Source organism: Harpegnathos saltator, unplaced genomic scaffold (genome assembly GCF_003227715.2).
Source record: "Harpegnathos saltator strain DR-91 unplaced genomic scaffold, Hsal_v8.6 scaffold255, whole genome shotgun sequence".
In the NCBI taxonomy this organism is placed as follows: domain Eukaryota; kingdom Metazoa; phylum Arthropoda; class Insecta; order Hymenoptera; family Formicidae; genus Harpegnathos; species Harpegnathos saltator.
Genome location: NW_020230045.1, coordinates 1,151,794 through 1,176,967, shown reverse-complemented (window position 1 = coordinate 1,176,967; position 25,174 = coordinate 1,151,794). Strand labels below are relative to the sequence as shown.

Genomic DNA, 25,174 nt, shown 5'->3' with positions numbered 1-25,174 from the left:
GCCGAGGCGCCTTCTTGAAATTCTCATGGGCGTCCGGTGGCCGATACCGCCGAACGGAGTTAATACGGATCGCGATGTTCGACGTACGAGATCAGATTGACGATTAGCCTTAACGGTGGCACCCGGATGACGACGATGCCTTTCCGTTAAGCGAGTAACGCCTCGTGTCTCGTGTGGCGACGGTGACAACGGCATCCCTGCCGATCGATCGCTTCTGGGATCGATCGCGCCGCGGCGAGTGCGTGCGCGCCATCCTGTAACCGGCCTCGCTCGTAGACAGAAAGTAAACGCTTTTAACTCCAGCCTCCAGCCCTATTTTCCCTCGTACCCTTTTCCCTCGTACACACGTGTTACATTTACACCTCTCTCGCTCTCTGTCTCTCTTTCGTTATTTCGAAATATCTCGTTCTTTATTATATTTATTAGCGCGACGAAGAGCGCGCTAACATAATCGGGACGCCGAATGTAAAAGTGTTGCTCCGCGAAAAGAGGCTCTGATGACGAATTTAAAAGGTTTTCGATTATCCCGGATTGAATACTTACCGACCGAATGTACGATCGAACGATTTCGTTCAATCTCGGCTTCAATTTTACTCCCTTCGCAGCCTGTTCTCTCTCTCTCTCTCTCTCTCTCTCTCTCTCTCTCTCTCTCTCTCTCTCTCTCTCTCTCTCACACGATCGCTTAAAAAGTTCGTAAATAACACGTGAATTGCACGAAGTGATCTCGCGGGCGCTTCGCAAGTGGAGTGAGAAATTGAACTATGCACGCTTCATCACAAAGAGAATAGCAAATTGAAAGAGAGAGAGAGAGAGAGAGAGAGAGAGAGAGAGAGAGAGAAAGAGGGAGAGAGAGAGAGAGAGAGAGAGAGGAAAAAGCTCTGCAAAATAATATATCCACGCGAAAACTCCCCTACAGCTGTTCCCTTAATAGCCTTTTTTGTTCATGTGCCGTTACGCCGGAGCGATGTAATGTAGCACACGCATCTATCAGAGCCGTTCACGCTGAAATCGGCTCTCCAAAGCGCGTGCACTTTCGTTACGAACGTCCGATCGCGCAAAACCACCCTTTGTAATCAGGATCGTTAACATCCAAGGGCTGTAACACCTGCGATCAGAACGCCGTCCGCATCCGTGCGGAAAACTCCGGAAAGTATTGAAGGGAGTACGGGCCGCGACGGCTCCAACCTACCCCAACGTGATCCTGTTTACAGCAACCCTTCCACCCTTTTTCTCTCTTCTTCATTCCCTCCCTCCCTCTCTCTCTCTCTCTCTCTCTCTCTCTCTCGCTCTCGCTCTCGCTCTCGCTCTTTCTCTCCCGCATCCTCTCGGTCTCGACTTATCTGAAAGCCCTCCACCGTTCCGTTCCTCCTTTCTCACCCTCGCCGATTTATTCTTCCCTCCCGGCGTCCGAGTTTCCTTACTCACGACGCGCCTTCTCTTCTTTCCTCCTCCCTCGCAGCCCCTCCGCGTACCCTTCCACCCTCCCGCTGTATCTGCCTCCCACTTTGTGCCCTGCGCGCCGCGAGCCCTCCTCACCATCGACGCTCGCACACACGCTTTCCTCGTCTCTCTCCCTTCGAGCGGTCCGCGAACACCCAAAGCAGACAGAGAGGCAGAGACCGGGAGGGGGGGGGCGGGAGAGGAAACGAGAGGGCGAACGGTGGGGCTGGCTCTCTCCGGTCTTGCGCGACGCGCACCAGTCAACCTAGAGCCACGGTCGCGCGACAGCCGCGGTGTCCGTTTAAAGGGATCGCCCGCTAGCGCACGATTTCGCGACTTCCTTCGAGAGTGCCTCGCGGTGTATATCCCCCCCTTCCCCGGTTCCCTGTCCCTCCCTCACGTTCGCCGTGCGAGCACCGTTCGGACATCGCGAAGAGTGACCCCCCCCCGTCTGTGAAACGCACCGGCTGTGTCGCGCGAGACACACCGATCGAACGAACGAACGAACGAACGAACGAACAAACGATCGACGTTATCTCTTTCTCTCTCTCTCTCTCTCTCTCTTTCTCTCTATCCTCCCCCCTCTCTCTCTCTCTCTCTCTCTCTCTCTCTCGACGAGGAAGCGCGCAGAGTCGGGCGATCCTCCTCGACGCTTGCGTTCGCTCGCGTGTCGCTCCGCCAAAGATCGCCGCAGCTGTCGTCCGCGAAGGGACCGATGGCACGCGGCGAGCCGGAACCCGTTGTAGCGGTTGCTCGGTCCGCGTGCGACTCTCGCGCGCGGATAGTCGTCGGGATGCGGAGGGGCTCGTGACTGTCCGCGCGAGTGTGCCAGTCGACGCCCCACGCCGCAGACGTTTGCGAACGGACGGACGGACGGACGAACAGACGGACTGACGGAGCGTGCGAGTGCCGGAGGTGGACAACACCGTCGTCGTCGTCGTCATCATCATCATCATCATCATCGTTATCATCATCATCATCATCATCGTCATCGTCGTCGTCGTCGTCGTCATCATCATCGACGACGTGGTGGTCGTGGTGGTCTCGTGGTGGTCTCGCGGTGCTCGTGGTCGTCGTTGTCGTCAGCTTGCCTTGCCTTGCAACACCCTCTCTGTATCTGTCGTCTACGTGCCCGCGGGCAACGTTGTGCACGTCGTGGTCGTGGTTGCCGGTGGTGCCGCGGCAAGAGGGAAAAAGAGGAGTATCGACGTTTTCTCGTGCCACCCCCTGCGCGCGGAAGGACCGCAGCGGCCGAGCCGCACCGGCCGCGTCAGTGAAAGTGAGTGATGCGAGCGCGTCCTCCGCCGACGCGGAGGAGGGGGTGGAGTAGCGGCAAGTGCGACGACAGGGCGAGCAAGTGCCAGCGCGACTCTTTCCACGGGGTTGTTCTCGCCGCTAGCTTGTGATATCGCAACGCGAGTCCAGCCAGGAGTCGTCCGCGGCGTCACGGGATCTCGCCGTCTGCGGCGTACGGCGAGCGAGTGCTGCCGGTGGTGGGTTGCAGGATAAAACGTATCCCTCTCGGCTCGTTTCGTGCGGACTCATCCCCCTCCTCCCCTCCCCTCCCCCGCCCTTTCAATCCCCCGGGGAGGGGGTGTCTCTCGGGAGGAGCAGGAGCGTCGTGCCAGACAGCGACGTACAAGTCGATCCTGAGGGTTGCGCGCGCGGGAAATGCGGTAGCTTTCTCGTCAATGGAAATTTCGTAACGTAAGATGGGGCGGGTTACTTTGGTTACTACCCCCGCGGGAGCCACCCCGCGAGCAGTTAGAAAGTCATTCGGCGATCATCTGGAGACTTCTCGCCGCGGAGCCGCTCTTCGAAACGAGCGAACTCGGCTTCCGCCGAGTCAACGCTGCTCAGGCGCGTTGAAATCGTTATTTTTCGAGACGCGCGCGCGAATCATCGATTCTCCGATCCGTTTTAACGTTAGTTCTCTCGCGATCTCTCTGTTCGCAGAACTTCGTACTCTCGCTGTACGCTCTGACGCAGATGTTACTTTTGTCGAATTCGGAAATCTTGAATGAAACTTACGACATTTCGCACCGGACAGTAAGTCGCTCGTAATTAGCGCTAATTAGCAGCGGAAGTGCCGGTTTCAGACGTCGAACTGAACGATCCATGAGGGAAGGTTTCGCATATATGCGGCACACCAGCATGGAGACGCAACGTGTCTCACTTACGCCCGTATGCATATTTCTTTACGACGATAAGGCGATCGACGATCAACAAAACTCCATTCTCTTCTCGAAAGGAGGGAAAAAATTCGCGCGGCTCAAGGAATCTCGTTGACATTATGGAATATTTATGGCCGATGTTTTTCTTTCTTATTTTTCCCCTTTCTTTTTCATATTACATCGTCGGTCTTTCGCGCGACTTCGTCCTTCTTATATTTTCTCACATCTTCGATCATCCACGATTCTGTGACGTTTTTTCTCTCCTCTCCTCTCTCTCTCTCTCTCTCTCTCTCTCTCTCTCTCTCTCTCTCTCTCTCTCTCTCTCTCTCTCTCTCTGAGGTATGGGGCTCCCTCCTCTCTTCGCCACTGTATCGCTCTTTCTCGCTCTCCCTCCCGCTCTTCTCGCGCGCCCACTCCTCCATTTACCTCCCGGTTATGGATATTATTAAGTAATACCTACATCACACGCACGGTGATACAAACGAACGCGCAATGGTGTGTGCACGCGTGTGCTGTGTACGCTGCATGTGTGCGCGCGTTCGCTCGCTCGTTCGCTCGCTCGCTCGCTTACTCGCACGCGCGCGCGCGCGCGCGTATTGCACGCAGGCGAACGGAAAAGCGCGGGTTCTCATTCTCGCGATTTCTGGCATTCGCGTGGCAACAGTCCGAGATTGGCGCTTCTGTCGATACGCATCGATAAGATTACGTGAACTAACTGACTAAGAATCATTTAATGCGATAACGAGGTGTCTGAAATCGTACGAAAATCGATGTCGAGAATAAGTACGCGATTTTCTTCGTCCCTGTTGTCGTTTCTAGCGTCAAGTACGTCCCGCTGTTATCGACTTCGGGAGAACCGCGAGGAAATCGCGAGTGAGTTGACTGGAAGGAAGGAAGGTTCATCCGATAATTAGAAAATCCGTTCCGTGCTTTTTCACGAGCGACGTGTAGCGTGCAAGAGTTGTGTGTACCAAAATCGCACGATGGAATAATTTTATACGGTGTAGTCGTAGAACGTATTGGAGGATAGTTCTCTATTCCCGTTGTTATCTGCGACGGTGTCCTCGCAAGGCGACAGGAAGTACCCCACGTGATACAGCGGGACGAAGACGACAATAGGAAATATCGCAAGGATACATTTTACACGAAATTACGCCTCTGAAACAGTTAAGTACGAGATCAAAATTCACTCGCATTATCCGTGAACATAACGGGCGCTTATGCGACTACCGACTGAAAGTTTAATTCTGCGTATACTTATCGGACGGCCGAACGATCGTATTTCGAAACGAGAAAGTTTACGCGAATTGATTCTCAAAGTCACAGTGCGAGAAAAGGATAAGCGTTCGTGAAAATTGAGTGATGTAACGAGCGAGATAGGCACGTGATCATGATAATTATGATACTTGTTAATTACTACCGGTAATTGGCGAATTTTTCAACTTCTCTAATATTTAAAATTTAATGAAATTGTTCTCAAAGATTTTTTCTTTTTTATTTCTATATTTTCTTCTTGTATATAGTCCAAGTCTCACGTGTTCTGAAGTAATCCAATTAAAATTGATTTCGCTCGAGTTTGGAAACTCGTATTTTTATAATATTAAAATTTTTTATTTCATCACGTACGTGAAAACCGGTAGAATTTTCGGTTAATCCTATTGAATTAATACAGTCAGCAGAATCCGCATAACAACGTTTCGAGTTTAATCGAAAATCACACAAATTGTGCAAAACGTACCATCGACGGAAATTTCATCAAAAATCATATTCGCATGCGACTTTCGAATTTACTGTTCGAAAATGAGTCATTAATCGAGATTTTATTAAAATATGCCGTGTTAGAAATTGGTCGAAGAACGAGACCTATATAGTCACCATTCATTTGCATGCCCGAGCGTTGATTCATTCAAAAATCTTTTAGTTATACAACTTCCTCGCCATTTCTCCGTTTCTCTTTAAATTCCCGCAAAGTGAAAATCAGCATGGCGCATAACGATTTACCGGGAAAAAAGAAAAAAGGGAAATACCTGTCGCTCGTGCCATAAATTTAATAGTCACGAATTTATCCGCGATTAAAAACGCGATTATTACGTTCCTAGCCTCCGGACCATGTTAGAGATCATTTATTTACACAGATCCTGCGAATCAGGTTCGATAACTACTCGACTGTCACTTCCACTGAATACACGAAATAAGTAAAGTACTCGATAAGTCACTCAGGTCGACAGGCGGGGATAAGTGCGAGTCGCGTGCACACGGTCGGGTCACCTGTGCGTCTCCCTCTCTGTCTTTCTCTCTCTCTCTCTCTCTCTCTCTCTCTCCCCCCCCTCTCTCCCCCTCTTTTCCTCTTCTCTTTCTCTCTTCCTCTCTCGCTCTCTCGTGATAATGGCGATGCCGTAATAACGCCGCCGACACGCTCGTGCCAGAACCGAAGTATACGCTCGATGTATACGACCTAAATAAGATGCGATGCCCCCCCAGGGCGAAAGTAATTCACACTCGCGTACCGGGAGCGCTCGCGCGCGCGCACGCTGTACTTCACCGACTTTTAGGCTCTATTCGTCGTGCCGCGTTTCTGATAGCAGTTGAAACTTACTACAGCTGACTTTAACACTGCCGCACCCACCCATCCACTCATACACACGCGCACGCACACATACATAGTTACTCGAAAGGAACTGAGAAAAGGAACAGAGGAATGGATATTAATAACAATTTTAGTAGCATGATAACGATAGTACGATAACAGCCCGTTAAATCTTTGGGAAGGATGTGCAATGCCATTTTCAGTGCTCGTCATCGTTATAATTGTTGCTGAAATTTGCGTCGATGCGAAATTACGCGAGTGTTATCGTAGAAGAATATTACACGGTGACTTGAGCGCCGCAGAGTTCGCGCATGGCTGCTGCTTTATTGCTGCGATAGATCAGGCTACGCGATCTTCGCGCCGATCGAGGAGGAGATCCACTAGACGCGGTACTAAAGTGAAGGGAAGATAGAGCGAAGAGGATAGAGCTCGAGAGGGAGCATCGAGTCAGTGGGCTAGTGGGAACGTAAACCGTACATACGGTACCGTCAGCCCTCTCCCTCCTCCCCTCCTCCCTCTCTATCTCTCCTACTTTCCGCCTTCCTTCCTTTTCCTTTGCGATTTTCTCCTTCCATCGTGGCCCGCGGACGTCCACCGCGTCCATATATAACGGTGATTTCAGTATTCTCCCGAGCAGCGCTTCCCAAACGATTGCGAGAGCGGGAGAGAATTCTCTTTATTTAGACTCGCAAAATTATGATGCTATTGAGGATGATATCTTGGTCAAAATCTCTGTTGACATGCCTCCGGCATCTTGCGACCAGTCCGTCATTCACAGATTATTCGTCCGATCTTTCGGTCCTTAAAAATCGCAACTTTTCTCTCGACTACAGAATTTATCCTTCGAATTCGGCGTATTAGATTGTACTTTTTCGAGGGTACACAATTTTTTTTTTTAATTTAATACTAAAAATTTCACTTAAAAAATCGCGAGTTTTAGCATTTCCGTCCGGAAATTAGGGATCATCGAATTCAATCCAAAGCACGTAATTCGATCCAAGAGCCGCATTTTCTTTGTACACGCCAGTATTTCCACAAAGATTATTCGACCTTCATCATCGAATCTGACAAAGCGACGGTTACACCGGAAGAAGGCACCGAGTAAAAAGCGCGTGTTTCTACGCGCCTCCGAAACATCACGTCTCTTGAAACGGCTCAACCGTGTCACCGGCGCGGATCTTCTTTTGGGACGGCCTGTATGGGTGGGTGGTCGACGCTACGAGGCAGGCCTACAAGCTCGGCCGGTGGTCGCCAAGCTCCGCTCGATAGCGAAGCGCGGTTCCCCTCGACGCGAGCTCTCCGTTGCTTGTAATGCGGTTGGGATTAAAGGGGAACCGTCGTGGTGCATGGAAATGCAGGATCGATGCGCCAGGAGTCGGTCGCCTTTTTCACGTCGGCCGGAGATCGATTGTTAGGAATCGGTGACACGTCTCGTGTCCAGTTGCCATTTAAGAGCCCTACACTTTGACTCTTCGCCGCTTCTTGTTTCGTTCTTCTGAATAATTTAGACAGCGCTGATCACGTCGGTTGGAACAACTTTTCTATCGGGAAGTTGGTGAGTCTTGGGCGGTCGACGGTGAACACTGGAATCAAATTCTTGTGTGCTTCGCAAAAATGTGTAGTCCTCGCTCGCTACTTTTCCTCGTTAGACTCGTGTTAAAGTGGACACGTTTGTGTCCCGCGCGTTGATTTCCCATTTTGACACGACTTGAGGATTTGACTGGAGAGATAGATATTCTCGAAAACTTGACGTTGTGTCCGCGAATAATTGAGCTGAATGTTTACGTTATTATGTCCCGCTTCCATCTCTTGTCACTTTTTATTCGCATATTCTTGCCTCGTGTTTGTTACGGGTATGTCAAGAAGGATCTTTCAAGCTCCCAATGCGATCTCCTGTGTTTTCGTTACTCTCCCATTTTAGAAAGTCACCGCGCGCACTTTCGAAAGGATTACGTAAACATCTCACAATTTAGACTCTGCGTCAGTGTTTCTGCGAATCGCCAATCCATCCGTTGCTCTTATTAATCTACTTATCTTAGTAATTTCGTCGCAAATTGATTTCATATCGATTCGCTGTCTGGCAAAATTCTTACATCCTCCCTGCCTAAGATAAAACAGCACGAAGCGATCCGATGGAAGTTGTAGTTGCCGATCGCGCGCACCAGCTGATCTCCTACCCAACGCTTCTTGATTTTGCATCTTTGCATCTTGAAAGAGAAAAAGCGCACTTGAGTTTTGATTGAATTGGCGCTTAATCGTGCAAATTTTACTCAAATATACCAAAGAAAGACACGGGTTTGCGGTCGAATTATTCGTTTTTTTCGCCGGAACCAATTAAAATTTAATTAAATCAAAGTCGAGGCATGTAGCAAGAGCAACTGAGTATTCCCCGAGTTACTCTGGAGAGAATACGTGCTCTCTGACAATTTCAATGCAATTCCATAACTTCGGCACGTACAAGGCAAGCGCATTAAGCCGAGAGAAAAGAAAGTTCTCTTACAAAAATATTCCCAAAAGCGAACTGTAACTTGGAAAGAAAAAAAAAAAAATGACGCGTAACGACAAGAAGCAACGAATACAAGGCAGCTGTCGCGCGAGCGGCGCGTTCGCGACTTCCTTCCAGATCGAAAGCGAGGAGCCAAGTTCGACGGAGCCATGTCACGTCGTCGTTGGGTGCTCGCGCGATTCCCGACGACAGCAACGACGGCTACGGGGACACCGGCTACGGGAAGCGCGCCAACGACCGCGATAACGACAAACGAAGTGAACGCGACGACGTTAACGACCACGACGAGTACCCGACTCGGCGTGCTGCGACTTTGGGGCGACTAGAGTGAGCACCACCATTGGTGCGACCGCTGATTCAACGACGACGACGGTGACGACGACGACGGTGACGACGACGACGACGACGACGACGACCACGTCGATCGCGGGTGCGAGTGGTAGTACGCGATAAATCGTGTCACGCTGCGCCGTCGTTGGGGTGGCGTGGAGGAGGCGGAGAAGGAGGGAGAGGCAGAAGAAGAAGAAGAAGAAGAAGAAGAAGAAGAAGAAGAAGAAGAAGAAGAAACGCTGGAGACAAATAGAGGAGAGAGAGAGATCGGTGGGGAAAGTGCGAACTTGCCTGTCGGTGAACCGATATCAAGCAAACTAATCGCGAGTGCTAGCACCGTAGCAGTGCCGGCGGACAGATATCACTCTCGGCGGAGAGGAGTGGTGGTGCGTCGATCCCGAAAGTTGCGAGACGAACCCGCGCTAACGGGACTAACGCGCTGCTTACGCCGCGAATGTTACGCCGGGTCGGCGAAGGGCGGCCCGGTGATACAGCATCAGGGCATCAGCCTGGCAGACGTCGCTCCAGACCGTCACCACGGCGTTCAACATGTTCGAGATGTGGAGCGCGGTGAGTTCCAAGCTGGAACACTCCGCGACCTCCTCGGGCTCGCCGTTGCCGTTGACCTCGCACGCACCCCAGACGCCGCACACCTCGTCAGGGAGCATAAAAGGTAACGGGTTCGAACACGAGGCTCGAATGTTGGGGGGTCAAAGGGCTGACAGAGATGCCGATCCCGCCGATTCCCGGGCAGGGGAGGGGGTGTCACAGGCACTTCTCGCGTTCAGGCTTAACGTTAAGCGCTCGATTTTGCCTTCTTTCTGCGTGTTCTATCGACGTGTTATTTGAACAGGGTAGAGAAAACGCAGCGAAAAGCATCGACGAGAAATGAACATTGAAACCTCCCGGCGCGATCGAGAATCTCGTCTCGTTCCTTAATGTCGAGTCGGTATTAACGAATTGTGTCTTACGATCGTTCTTACATCCCGTTTCTGAAGAAGACGCGAAATCGTGTGAATTTGCATAATTCTCCGTAATGAGACTCCCGATATATTTGTCGTCGCGAAATCTGATATCCCTGAAGGCGATTAAAATATGTACCGAGTCTCGGTGATGTTGCTCGCGCGTATTTCGGTCTTGAAGTTTCTTCGAGACAAAAGACGACGGAGAGAGAGAGAGAGAGAAAGAGAGAGAGAGAGAGAGAGAGAGAGAGAGAGAGAGAGAGAGAAGGAGAGAGAACGTATCGGATATCAGGATTCTCAATCTTTAACCCTTTACGCTCGTATATCATCTACATGACGAAATAGGACGAGACGCCTGATCGCGATTCTACGTGAATTATAAAATCCCATTAATCACGCGTGCGTCAGACGTTGTAATAAATCTCTCGTTACATATCGCTTTGGCAGATCCATTCGGGCTGCGGGATTGTTCGCTTACATTTTTAATATATCCACTCACAGTACAAAAATTTATCCTTCGGAAGGAGTCACATTTTACGAAACGCTCTATGACGCGAACCACGCAGGAACCACGCCGTCTTAGAAGAATGATTAACTCGCGCATTCGTTCCGCCGTGACCTACGATACTCGAAGAACATGACACGTGGTAAAAGTAGCATAGATTGAAAATGCATGCAAAAAATGCGACACCACCTCTCGATGCACTTTTTGCTTCTGCTGACTCGCTGCTGCAACCGCTGCGTGCGATTGCTCGGTTCAAAGGTACACCCGTTGCGAAATCGACGCACGGCCGTCACCGGTCACCGTCGTCTCAGCCCGTCGCGATCGACGCTCGATACGTCGTATACTATCGTGTTATTAACGATCGTCTCGATTAGAGCCAAAGCGTGCCTTACACGGCGCGCGATCATGTTTCCTCTTTTATTACTTAACCCTTCAAACATTTTATTACCTGACTCTTCGGATGTGAAACAAGTCTTTCGCGACAGAGACGGAAAAAAGAAGAAGGAAATGGAAATAGTTTGCCAAGGTAGTTTTTCGCTGCAAATAGCTATCCCTGGAAGGAATAAAAGGAAGGAGAGATTAATATTTTCATAATCATTTTTATTATTGTTGGATACTCTGTGCACAGATAACAAAATGAGGGATATATCATACTGACCATATTTGCATCATGTTTAACAAATACAATGTGTAAACATGCGCAAGTATAATGAGCTACACGCATATGCACAATAATAATTATTATTTGAAAATTATGTTTGTTTGTAATAATAGCAATTATTAATGCACAATATGATAATTATTGTTATTACGTATAAATATATTACCGGAGACTCTATTTCTCTCTCTCTCTCTCTCTCTCTCTCTCCCTCTCTCTCTCTCCCCCTCTCTCTCCCCCTCTCTCTCCCTCCAAAATTCGGCGACACCAAGAATTATCATTATCTACGTTGCAACGGAAAGAATTACTTTTATACTTTTCACGCCCGCATCATACTTTTTCTGGAGGCGGCGACAGGAGGCGTGAAAGATGACAAATCCCAGGACAAATCTATTTGCGCGGGCGTCGCAAATCCGCCAACGGGAGAGTCGTTCTCGCGTCCTCGCGCGTCTTCGCCGAGACAGTGCGATATTACCAGCCGGCCTCACACGGGCGTTCTTCTTACGGTGTTTTGCGCAACCCGTTCTTACATGGGTACTTTCGCTTTGCATAATTCGCTCGGCATCGTGCGTTTCGATCGAGTATTCGTATTCGGGACGACCGCGACGCGTGATATCGTAAAGTCGTTTCCAGACGTCTTCGAGCACCTTGCGTTACAAGCACAAGCTTGTTATTTTTTTTCTTTTTTTCTCTTCTTCAAAATTCTTCGTTTGTAGTATGCATTAATGTGTTGGATTGGATCCGAGTTTTTTCGACAAAAATAAAAGGCGATTGTCCGAAAGAACTTGCCGATTAATCCAATATGTAATGCATGTGAAAATAATTGTAATTTTTTAAATTTGTTTTAAGGAAGTAATTAATCTAGAAAACATTGCTCTCCTTTCCGTTTCTAAGGAAAAAGATGTTTTTGAATTAAATATATACATGTGTGTGATTTTTCGCCACAAATCGCAATTTGTTAAACAAATACTCAACTGAAAGGAAATTAACTTTCTCAATTTATTCATGTCAAATATTCATTTAACAAACTGCAATTTCTGCGAAAAACATCTCTCTATCATCGCTATCAGAATATCGCGTTGTTTCTAATTCTACAACGATTATATCCTTCATTACAATTACTTCCATTGTATAAATTTCGTTTCGTTACTTCTCCAATTATAAATCACACGTAATTATTATGCGCATGCCAGCGAAAGCAAAAAGAAATATTTTCTAGCAAATAACAACGACAATAGTTAAATTACAAATTTAACTCGATCTCACATACTCGGACAAAATAACAGGATGCGTTGGAAATCGCGCGAAAACACGAGTCGTTGTTTTCACGAATGTTCGACATCTTTCTTGTCGGATAATACTGCTAACTCTGTTTCGGGATAAATCAAGTTAACCTAGTTTTTATTTCGCAAGTTCCCGAAAAAGCTGCGATTTGTTTACTGTAATATCAATGTACAGAATAATATTAGATAGATAAATCGAGCTGTATTGCTAACGGTGATGTTTCGATTTCATAATCAGGACCTTTGAACCGTATACATACCACCGTGCTAATTATATCCACCATAATTGATACAGTAACATGTCTCTATCGCTAGAGTACACCTATGTTTCTAAACTAATTGTAGATCGATATTTTTGTTTTGCCGAAAAAAATTGTACTCCGAAAATACGTAGTATACAAATTATAGTCTGAATTGATTAGAAATAAGGAGATAACGCTAGAAATCCGAGGCACAACGCAAGAATGACGGACATTAGAGCTTTTTATAACTTTTAATGGTAAACTATTTATAATGTTTAATGCCATTTTTAAAGACTATTTATAATCTTTAACAAAGTATAGAAAATCAATCGTGTGTATATACCTGATGTTCCTTAGGTGTTAATTAAAGACTCAACCGTAACACAGTAAAAGGTTAAGAAATTGTCTTTAAAAAATAACATAAATTTCGTTGGTTGTCATATAAGAGATTTTAATCTTGCGTGAGAAGCGCTATATATGTAGTCTCATTGTGCTTGAACATTTTTTGCAGAAAAGTTTCAGCACTGGATAATAATAGATCAATTGTCCTCGATATTTCTCGAATTGAACTCAATCGCGGTTTTAACAAGGAGCTAAGTTAATTACAAGATCGATTCATTTTTAATTTACGTTTATCGTAAAACATTGGGACCACTAATTAATCCAAAAAATTCTCGCAATATAAATTAAAGAAAATTATATATATATAAGATATTTATAAATGTGTGTCAGATTATAAACTCGACGACAGAGCAGAATATTATTTACGAATAAACTGTCATGTCCAATATTTTTTGCGAATCCCCGTTCGAGAAAATCACGAGAATTCTCGTCATAATCACTTAATATTCTTACATAACTTAATCCACTTACGTAACATTTCACACGTCGCGCGAGCAACACAGAGAATGCAAGTGCAAACGATCATATCGTTATTCTACAGCACGTGGTATGCGCCTAAATATTTTCTTCTCGTAACCCTCGCGTTCTCGTTCTTTCTACGAGAGAGACCCGTGATGGTGTTAACGAAGAATTCGTGGCTCGCGAAAAATCCTTTCCCCTTGGCCGGCATTCCGATATGTATTTGAATCCTTAAGCGGTTAAAACACGGTGACGCGCGAAATGAGAGGCCGCGGCGGCGAAACGACGACGCGGCGGCGTGCATCGATTTCGCAACGAAGAACCTTCGAACCGGTCCGTCCGTTCCGAAAACGCGCGCCGCTCACCGCATACGAGCGTGTCTCACGTGGCCGCAGCTTTCACCTGTGAAAAAATATCCTCGAGCGCCTGGCCGATGTCCGACGACAAAGCCGATCGAAAGTTCGTCGTCGTCGTCGTCGTCGTCGTCGTCATCGTCGTCATCATCGTCGTCATCGTCATCGTCGATGTTGTCGCGTCGCGTCATTCAATCGACTTCGCTGAAACCGCGAAAGTGTCCTCCAACTTTTCCCGCTCGCGTCGCCGGGAATTTCATTGTGACACCACCACGTTCACGTAGGGACGGATAAATACAGATTGATGGGGGATTTCACCTTACGTGAAGTTCGGGACGACTCCCTCGAGAGCTATGAGCGTAGGGGAAAGAGGGTATTTTACATGACCGAAACGCGGCAATAACGGGCTATGATAAATCACAGGATGACGAAGATTCGCGAAAACTGATTAGGCGAGGGAGAGAGAGAGAGAGAGAGAGGGACGAGCAGAGGAGAGAACGATAGTACGTCTCATCGATAAATTATTTGGCTGAGCTGAAAGCATAGTAGCAGTCGAGCAAGTTACAAAATTGATACGTTGCTAATTGGAATTGAGAATTAAAATTAGATGCAGGTAGGATGTTGAAATAACGGAATATTGAATAATTCGCGATGAAGAGCTTTAATGCGAAGATCAGCGTAAAGTTACTGCTCGTTGCGCCAAGACAATAGCCCGAATAATGCTATATATCAATTTTCTCCATTAATCCTTCAGGTGTACTGTGTTATACAGGATTAACGGAGACCCAAAGTTTCGACCCGACTACATATCTATTGGGTTGGCAACTAAGTGATTGCGGATTTTAAATAAGAATGAAAATTCAAAATTTTTAATTTGCTTTTTTAAATTTTTTTCAATGCATGTATGCGATACATTGAGCTTCTCTGCAATATCACGTGTTGTGCTATGACGATCTGAATCGATAATGGCCTTGATATGGGTCTCATCGACTTCAACTGGACGGTCAGATCGTTGAGCATTTTTCCATGAAAAATCACCAGAACGAAATCTGACAAACCAATTTTGACACTGCCTTTCTTTCAAGGCTTCATTCCCATACACGGCACATAACTTCTTGTGTGCTTGCGATGCGTTCTTGCCTTTTCGGAAATAATACAATAAAATATGTCTGAAGTGCACGTCTTGCTCTTCCATTTTTTAATTGGGATAAAAACAAAACTAAAGAACTAATCGATATAATTTTTGTACTAAATGAAAAGTAGAAGTCCAAACAATAAGAAAAAAATATAGGTTAGGTACTTTGAACACGTTAACGAAACAAAAGAAAGTGTAAAATCCATCTGTCGACAAAATCCGCAATCACTTAGTTGCCAACCCAATACTAGCAATTACAGAATTGCTAAGAAAACACATAATTATCAATTTTTATACATACAACAGCGGCATATCGCGCTATATCATTTAGATTATTTCTCAGAGACGCGAATTAATTATACACAGCGACGAGAGTAGAGGCGAATGCACACGTACGCGCGCACACGTCGGTTAATTAATTGAATTACGTGCGTAAACAAATCGCCGGCCGGTTAATCTCGCGATAAGAGAGCGACGCGCGCGAGGCAAAGACGATACAGCGGCGCAAATAGAAACGGCGTTACGAAATAGGCGAAAGGGATAATGATACTATTGACGGCGAAAGAAAAAAAAACGCGAGAACGCATTCTTCTGCATGACGGTTGTTTACAGCCGCTTGGCTATCTTGTGTCGTGAGTACTCCACCGCCTCGTGCTCGTTGCGCTTTATCTCGCAATTCCGCGGCGATAATTCGTCCGCGATGCGAAAGTCAATCGGCGAAGTAGCGGCATCGTTCGCTATTATCGTGTGAGAGAAATTGTGCGCTCCGCTAATAAAATATCGCGCCGCAATTTTTCCGGCGTCGCGAGCGCGACGCGTCTCTGGAATTTATTTTCCACGCGCCGTCGTCGTGCGGGATACGATCGTTTTGTTGCACTCCCCGTTGAGTCTTCATGGACGTCTTCCGGCGAGCCATTCTCTTATTCTTCCCCGTTTTCGTGCGATAAACGATATTTAATTATGCTCGATCCGCGTTATTAATTTTACAACTCTCCTCTGCTCGTACTTTATCTCAATAATATACCTTACCCCTACGCTTCATCTCAACACGATATTCGATATAATTCTGGAAATATTAACTATCAACACGTCTCTGAAATATCTGTTTGACATCGTCGGCAACGGATAACTCATTTATAAGCTTGCGCGATTGCTCTTCCTCTGGCTTTTTTATCTGAAGAAGCAAGATGAGCATATTAAACTACGAATAAATTATCACCCGGCTGAGAGATGGAAAGAGATACGGACCGACTCAAAATTACGGCGAACGTGCTTACAAAGCCGTGCCCGCGAAAGTTTCATCGAACAATAGTTGACGATAAATTTTACTCGTTTGGCTGCAATCACGGACGCACGAATAACACTACGAATAATACAAGCAATCGTTAGCTGGTCGGTTCATGCAGAGCTTTACGATCGGCTCTGCCGCGCGCTGTTACTAAACGCCGGATTTTTAATATCGACTCGATACCGGCAGTCCGTATCACACCCGAACGTTGGATCGCAGCCGGATAATAACTCGGAGCCCGACACCGGTGACTAGTTTTGGAAAAATTTTTCCAAGCGTGCCTCAACAGATGCTAAATCTCTCGCGTATAGCGCTCGACGTTGATCGCATAATATCGGAGAAACGACGAGACGTTACGTTACACGGGGATCTCTGCGGCAGATTTTCCGAACACGATCACGCGCTGCATTCGCTAAAAACAGACTCCCGACGCTCTATCTCCAGGTATGCTCCGTGCACGACGTGTCGCGTACGCCACGTGTCGCGCTCGTACACACAAACACGCGTCATAAGAGCGCATGAAACGAGCGGGGACGTGTGGCGCGCACGGAGCGCCGAGAAAAATGGTGTTTGCTTCGCGTCCGTGCGTCAATTTTTCACCGAGATATGGTCGTCCGAGGAGTTTGCAGTTTTTAAGGTGACACGCGCGCGCGCGCGCGCGCGCACGCGCAGCAGATTGCAGCGGGATGTCGCGCGTCTCGGACTTCGCAGCTCTCTCGCTCTGAGAGTCTGAGGATGGCGGCGCGCTCGACTAAGGGCGCATTCACACCTTGGCAGAAAAGCAGAAAGCAGGAAGGCAGCAGCTAATCACAACTCGCGCTGATAGTCTGTCTCTCTCTCTCTCTCTCTCTCTCTCTCTCTCTCTCTCTCTCTCTCTCTCTCTCCCTCTCTCTCTCTCTCTCTCTCTCTCTCTCGCGAGAGTCAGTTTCTCTCTGACACTCTCGTGGCTTCTGCTTGGGTTTTGCTTTCTGCTTTTCTGCCAAGGTGTGAATGCGCCCTAAAGCGAAACGCCGCGCAACATTGTCGCGCGGGTGCGGGCCTTTCGGTCCCCGCCGAAGGATTCGCCGCTCGTCGATATATCTCTGCGTAGAAAAGTCCTAGAGACATGCGGTAAATTACATTCGCAAGCTGAGACCGCCCGAGTTTCCGATGAGGCGGAAGGAGAGGCCGGTCTCCTTTACGGGGTCCTTTACGTGATCGATTAATTTGCCGATGTACTGCGAGCCCCCCCACTGACTTCCTCTCTCCACTCGCGGACAAAGCTACGATCAGAACCAGAGGTCTAATCGTTCGTTGTGGACAATGTGATCTCTCATTTGCTATGAAAATTTAATATGTTTAATATGAAAGCGGATTGCGCTTCAACTCTTGTAAATTGCCTCAGTGCGCGCTATTGTTGTTTCGATTGCCGGTTTAGCACCTGTGTGCAAAAAAGGATCACTCTTAAACGCGCCGCGCGCGCGCGCGAGTTCAATTATTTTCCGAAGCATAAATTGGCTAAACGTTCGCCTCTGCTTGAACGCACGGCTGTTCTATGCGGAATTGCGTTGAAAAGCGCTGCAAGCTAGAAATAAAAGAGGTGGATTATACAAGAGTGAGTGCAGACGTAACAGCGACGAGGACCGTGCCGGCGATTTGCGCGCTACGCTTTCATTATCATTCTCTCTTTATCTATACGAGTATAATCTCGCGCTATCGCGGCATAAGTCGTCCCTCTTGCGGTCGCACCTGCAACGGCGAGCGATCGGTTAATACCGGCGCGCGGTGCGGCTGGAACGGGGAATCGCCGTTGTTGCTGGAAAGCTCAAGTCTACCCTGAGCTTAACAGCCGAAAGAACAACTCAGCCGGGCAAACACTTTGTTCGACTCGCGCGATAGCCATCGTAGTAGTTGCCGAGACTTTACTCGACGAAATTCGAAACACCGAAAACCGCGGGCGAACGCGAAATCACGCGGGTTTTTTCACCGGGTCATTGTGCGCACAGTTGCGAAAGTACAAACAGAAACGCAGGGGGCGGGAATATTCTCAAGTGTGTGGGAGAGGAACGCGGGCGATTAAACAAATAATGTGCAACAATAACGAGCCGCTTCGAATAATACGCGCCTCCGAACGAACGCAAACAACGAAAACGAGAGAGGGTTGCTCGGCAAATCGTCGACGTAGCCGTCGCCGTCGTCGTTGCTGCTGCAGCTGCGGCTGCAGTTACGGGAGGTCCGCTGGTGGTGTTGGTGCTGGTGCTGGTGCTGGTGCTGGTGCTGGTGCTGGTTCTCTGGTGCTGGTGGCGGTGGCGGTGGCGGTGGCGGCAGCGATGGTGGTGGTGGTGGTGGTAGTGCTAATAGTGCTGGTGGCAGTGGAGGCAATGGAGACAGTGGAGGCAGTGGTGGCGCAGGAGGACGGAGGAGGAACGGAAGCGTGGGTTCCCAGATCGATAGCTGCGCGGCCGTGCAACCGACGGGCGCTTCGTCGGTGTCGACGTCGACCACGACGACGACGACGACGACAACGACGACGATGACGACGACGACGATGGCAACGACGACGACGACGACGACGACGACGACGTCGACGACGACGACGACGTCGACGACGACGACGACGACGACGACGACGACGACGACGACGACGACGACGATGGCAACGACGACGACGACGACGATGGCAACGACGACGACGGCAACGGCAACGACGACGACGACGACGACGACGACGACGACGACGACGCTGCCGCCACAACTGCCGCCGCCGCCGCCGCGCCGCCACCGCCGTTGTCGTCACCGTCGCCGTCATCGACGACGGCAAAACGTCGATACGCTCGCACGTGCATCGTTTCCGCATCGTCCGAAAGCGCGAGAACGTTTCTCTTCGTTGGGAGATGAGAGACGGGGGTAGGGCAGAAGCGGGGAGGCGAGCGGCGAGGGAGGGAGATGTAAAACAATACTGCACTGCCGTTTTGTAATATCTCCCACTCGCTGTGACGAGAGAGGGAGAGAGAGGGGGGAGATGAGGCTTTCCGGCTCGTCGATGCAAACGCTGTGTTAATGGAGTGCAAGAATCTTCAGCTCGTGAATAGCGCCGGCTCTTCGTAAATACGCTGAAACGATAAGAGAGAGGGAGAAAGAGAGATAGATGGGTAGATAGAGAGGGACAGAGCGTTGATAAAAAAGCCTTGCAGATTTTTAATTTAACCTACTCTGTGGAGGTGTGTTAACGTTCGCCTCGAGGAAAAATACCGGTCTCGCTCGGAGAAACGGGATTCTTACGACAGAAACTAAATATAATATATTCTTAAATACACGAACATACACACGCACACAGACACGGATATACGCAGCTTTATAAGGGGAGTGTGATCTACTATTTTTGAAATTTATCTGCTCAAATATTCTATGCCGTTTATCGAAGCCTCACCAGTGCGACGTAAAGCGGAAATTTGCGAGTCGCGGGAGATGCGGTACGAGAGAGAAAGAGAGAGAAAGAGAGAGAAAGAGAAACGAAGGGAGGAGATCTCTGTGAGATTTTGCGAGAGTTCGGTTATAGTTTTTATACCTCGGGAGCTTTTGTGCGCCGTGTAAAAAGTGAGGAATCACTGACATAATGCATCGGCCAGTTTCGAGATCCTCGAGAAGGAAGTTACGGAGCGAGACGTGCATGCGTCTTGGAAGCGAGCGCGGAACTCCTTAAAGCGGGATATCCCGATATCGCGCGAGAGCTTTCGGCGGGCACTTTTACCCTCGCGTTATGGGACACTCATCGGTATCACGGTCACTCTGTAATGTGGATGTTACAGTAGGAAAGAATCTCACCGAGCGATTCTCGAACCGCGTTCTACGATTTTTTCAAACGTCACTCACCGAATTATTTAAAAAGTACGATGTTCCCGATATTCAAATGAGTAATAAATAATCGTAGGAGCCTCTTGGAGCGCAACTCCAATCTCGGAAAGATGTTCCGTGTAATTCTGATGTAAAATTAACTGGTACAGCTTCTGCTATGAAATAGGCAAATATTTTAAAATAATAGACAATCCGATGAAATGTTGATTTTGTATCGTTACGCTAATATTGTCACACTACTTGAACCAAGCTTGAAATATCCAAAGATCTCTATCAATCAAATTAAATGTTACATGTTATATGTAGGTGTGCTAAACATCTACCATCGTCATCTTGAGAGATCTCCAACGCTCGAGAAGAGGACGAGATAAAAATAAAGTAATCCCACTGTGAAGCTCAAAACCCCTGAAAGATTTCACGAATCTGAAGATTTAATTCACAAAATTCGTGGAGCTTACGCGAAAAGACCTGAAAATTCACTAAAGACTTTAAATTAAAAATTCATGCGAAATTTACAGAGATCTAGATCAGCCATGATCCGAAACTTTGCGAATGCCTGCGATAACAGTCATGGGATACGTCTTGTGTCGCGACTCGCGAACTTGGCTGAACAATATTCTCGTAAACCCGAGCGTTCTCGAGTGCCGATTAAGGGCGAGAAGTGGCGGTACAAAAAAGGGAAGATCACCGATCGACCGCACATCGTCTCTCTCTCTCTCTCTCTCTCTCTCTCTCTCTCTCTCTCGGCGTGCAACGTCGCGATCGGATGTAGGACAACATTGCGAGCATCTTGGCTCGTCGACATCGTTACCAATTTAGACTTATCCGTTCGGATGTACCTGCGCGAGCGTTGTATCATTAGGCTCGTTAGCAGCGTCCTTGTGGCCGATCGAACGTCGATCGATCTCCAGTAGAGAGCGTCGGAAACACACAAGGCGGCGGGCTTTAATACGCCGCGCTAGCTTTCGTGATTTCTTTCGTCGGCGACGTGCCTTCTCGCGGTACGCACGACAATGGTGGAAACGAGCCATTAAATAATAGCAGAATAGCGTATTTTCAAGCTCAATTTCAAGCTTAGGAAGGCGTGAGTGAATTGTGAAGAAAGGTGTTGTTTCGTAAGTAATTCTTACGTGCGAAAGACCTCGTGTAAACGAAAAATATAACTTGTAATTGTATCGTTATGTAACATTGATCGAACTGCGAGCGACTTGTTCCGTCACGATGTATATTTGCTGTCGGTGGATGATATCGCGACACTTTGAAACCTCTCGAGGGGACAGACGGTATAACTTTATAAAAAGGATCTGAAGTAAGGAAAGGGAGAAATATATTTATTCCCCGAACAATTGTCTGAGATCGAACATTTCCGATTTTCTACTCTATCGTGATGTTGAGAGCTGTTTATTGTAGGAAGGCTTATCATTTTCTTTGAACAGTGATAAGCCTTTCCGCAACGAATAGACGTAAATCCGTTTACGAGAAGAGACAGCGCCGAGGCGAATTTTCGCCTCAAGAACCATCACGTCTCGGAATTCATCGGAGAACACGTTCGTGAGAGAAGTTTGATATAAACCTTACGTAACATACTGTACGAAGAGGGAGGCACGGTCGCTTTCGCAGAGAGGGTTGCCGTCGGAGCTGCAGGGGTGGCAGAGGGAATGGAATGGAACGGAATGGAACGGAAGCGGAGCAGGGCAGGGCAGAGCTTTAAATATCACCATAAGATTGAGAAATCGATCGACTTGGTCCGTTCGCGCGCCGTTAGATGCTCTAAACCGACAGGAACACCGCAGACGCATTGTTGTTGTAACAATAACAATGCGGGCGCGAAATACTTCCCGCGAAATGTTTCCCGATCCGATGTGTTAAGCTCACGTGAACAATTTTCATGCGCAACGACAATTTCTAGAGATCTTCCGGCGAGCTTGATTACGTTCGGGAGGATCGAACTTGATTACGTTTGAAATTACAAGGTTATAAGGACACTCGGAGGTACAAAACGATACGTAACGACGTATTAGAAGAGGAAAATTTATACGAATATCTTCGTAGCGTCTTCTTCTGTGGAGAGAAACTCTTATCTTACACTTGAATTATTTCTACACGGATGTGATACGTGCTCGCTGCTGAGATGAACAAGATATACGTAAGTCACATTGCAAACGTGCAATCGTGCAACATTGCGACTTTCAGCGGGACGGGAACTCAGGGAAAAATGACGACCGCGATGCTGCGCGATCCAGTCGCTTCACCGACAATTCGTTCCTGATGAATCGGATTCGGATTCCTTCTTACGAGGGTCGCATAATTTCGTCTGGGGAGGGGTCCGACCCTCCAAATCGTTAACACGCACTTTTCACCGCGGCAAGAGTCTGATCGCGGGGGTGGGTTACGCTTTCAGCTGTACGACGAATGGTGCACGCTTGTAACGGAAGCGCGGAGGGGCGGGCGCGGAACGGGGGCTGCGCAGGGTGGAGAAATCGATTCCGGGGAGCGCCGTGTTTACTCGGCGTCCGCGTCGCGGCGCATTGTCGTTGCGATTTCGCGCTTGAACACGCCAACTTCGTGCGCTTTCCTGCCCCGCGTACGCTGCACCTGCACGTTGCACGCGCCGCAAGGAGAGAACGAGACGCCCGAGAATGCAGCAGAACGGAGAGTAGAGTTTCGAATCGTCCAACCCCGGTCGGCCACGCCGCCGATCCACGCTGCATGTGCGCTCGGTCGGAAAAAGTTTGGACGCTGCTCGAAACAACGACGGGCGAGCACGAGATGGCAACGTGATGGAGAGTGAACAGAGCTTCGAGAAATTGAACAAATAATAGAGATTGGCAGAAGAATATAAGTAGCGCATCGATATTAATCGGGAATAATGAGAGCGTTTCGAAGAAACGATCGAAATTCGAGTCGAAAGTAAATTAGACAAATAAATTGTGCGACGAAAGTGCGACAAAAAGGGGTATGAGGAGATCTTGAAAGGAGGAGGCGGACCGGAGAGAAATACGGTCCTCTTTATGCAGTCGCATCCTGCGTGCGCATTTCGTTCTGGCGCTTATTTACGTACAAACCACACAATGTTGGCTGCCTCCTTCTTCGTTCAGTTGCAGCAGAAGCTTTAAACAATGCGAGGGAATATTAAATGGCATTAGAAAAAAATTAGAAATCAAAAAGACAATGAGCAGACGAGAGAGAGAAAGAGAGAGAGAGAGGGAGGGAGGGAGGGAGGGAGGGAGGGGAGGAGAGGAGAGATCATTATCGTCGTCGCCGTGAATCTCCTATCAATAATAATGGCGATTAGCGGAGTACGCCGCTCTGCGGTCCATTGATCTTTCCGCGGGTAAAAGCCCATTCTCACGTGATATTGCGTCGCGACGTCCCAATGTCGTGACACGAATCACTATGAGAACGGCGTTACGCAACGTGGGGGTCTTGCGAGACGGTGTTGTTTCGCAACGTAATATTAACATCGCGACGTTAACTTCCGTTGTAGTGCGCTCAACGAACGATGATCGTTTAACGATCGGCGAAAATAACGACCGGTTTTTTCTTTTTTTCTACGACGCTGTGTTACTCTCGCGTTACTCTCAGCATTAAATGAGAGAGACAGAGAGAGAGAGAGAGAGAGAGAGAGAGAGAACGAGGGAGAGGCGGAGAAAGGGAGAGGGGGAGAGAGAGAGAGAGAGAGAGAGAGAGAGAGAGAGAGAGAGAAAGAGAGAGCCGTCGGGTGGCTTTTGTGCGGAAGAAACCGAGCGTTCGTCGTAGTTTCAGTGTCCCGTCACCGTGATAATTCAGCGGCGCGGGATATACGGTATTCTGGCCGACGTATCCCCGACTTTTCGGGGATGGGATTTTCAGGATGAGTCGAAAAAGAGTTGGATATTACATCCGCCACGAGCGACACGCGTGCTATTTCACGCTCGGTAACTCGCTCTCGGCAAATGCATTATTTATCGGACTCGGACGCTCTTTCATCTTTCTCCCTTCCTTCTCTTCATTTTCTTTCTCACTCTGTTCCTTTTTTCTCGCGGTCGCGGACACACGTTGGAAGCAGATCCTTACGGACGGGCCAATATCGTCAATGTGCATCGCGCTACATCGTGACGAGAGAGATCGCCGCTCCGACGACGGTCTCATTAATCCATAACCGGCTGTGTGGGGCACCGTGTGAACCCCCAAGTGCACGGCGATCGGCTTCGCTCTCTCGCTCGATTTTTATCCCCCGCGATCTCGCGAAGGAACGCTGTGCGACAGGTGCGACCGGTGTTAGACTCGTTAAACGCGGAAAAGCCACTACGATCACGCGTCTGGATCCCGTCTCGATCTCGTTCGCTTCAGCTTCAGCTCAACTCGGCTACGCGCCGCGGATGCGATTCTCTTTATCCGTCGTAAGCGCGGTCGTAAGCGTGCTCGATTAGTCGGTCGTGTTCACCCGTAATGAATATCACGCGTAACATGCCGCGACGTGGCCGACTACGTGTCGCGGCGTACGCGCGATAACGTATTTCGCGCAGGACTCCGCGTCAAAGTTGCCGCGACAAATTGCGTGCGTGTGCGCGCGCGCGCGAAAGATATCCTCGCTCGATTATCGGTCCGTTTGAAACTTTAATGCCGCCGTCGCTCTCTCGGAAGAATTTCACCTGGGCGAAATATAGCACACTGACCGCTCGAAATAACAATACACGCTTTGAGATATTCAATCGTGTCACACAGCTTTTTAATAGTCAACATTAGATCAATAGCGCGAAACGAGAACGGCCGATGCCGTTCTATAACTCGAGGAGGGGTGAAAGAACGAATATCCTATATACGACGTATGTTGAACATTTCCTGCCTTCTGCTTCTACGACTTATAGAATGCCGGCGTGCTATAGCTCGTTCTTCAGACGCCTCGCTAATCGAAATATTCTCGTTCTCTTCCACCGTCCACGATCGATACGGGGGCTACGACAGTTTGGGCTGGGGACGGGAGGGGGGGGGGCAAAAAGGGAGGTAAAAAGGTGCAATTAAAAACGAGGCGAT

The 25,174-nt window shown here is 48.4% G+C and overlaps 1 protein-coding gene across 9 annotated transcripts in view; it reads left to right on the top strand.

Moving 5' to 3' along the window:
- Positions 1–25,174, top strand: part of Hr3 (nuclear hormone receptor 3 ROR-beta) — a 111,964-nt gene that overhangs the window by 36,086 nt on the left and 50,704 nt on the right. Inside the window, exons 1-3 of one of the 9 annotated variants that reach the window (XM_025299242.1) lie at positions 1,697–2,719; positions 2,840–2,933; positions 8,825–9,710. The exons of 4 other annotated variants lie outside the window; for them this stretch is intronic. In XM_025299242.1, coding sequence (XP_025155027.1) covers positions 9,587–9,710 — 124 coding nt within the window. In that variant the 5' untranslated portion in view covers positions 1,697–2,719; positions 2,840–2,933; positions 8,825–9,586. Of the gene's footprint in view, positions 1–1,696; positions 2,934–7,078; positions 9,711–25,174 lie in introns of those variants that run through there. 4 more of the 9 variants (XM_025299240.1, XM_025299241.1, XM_011155643.2 and 1 more) reach the window with 4 other exon arrangements.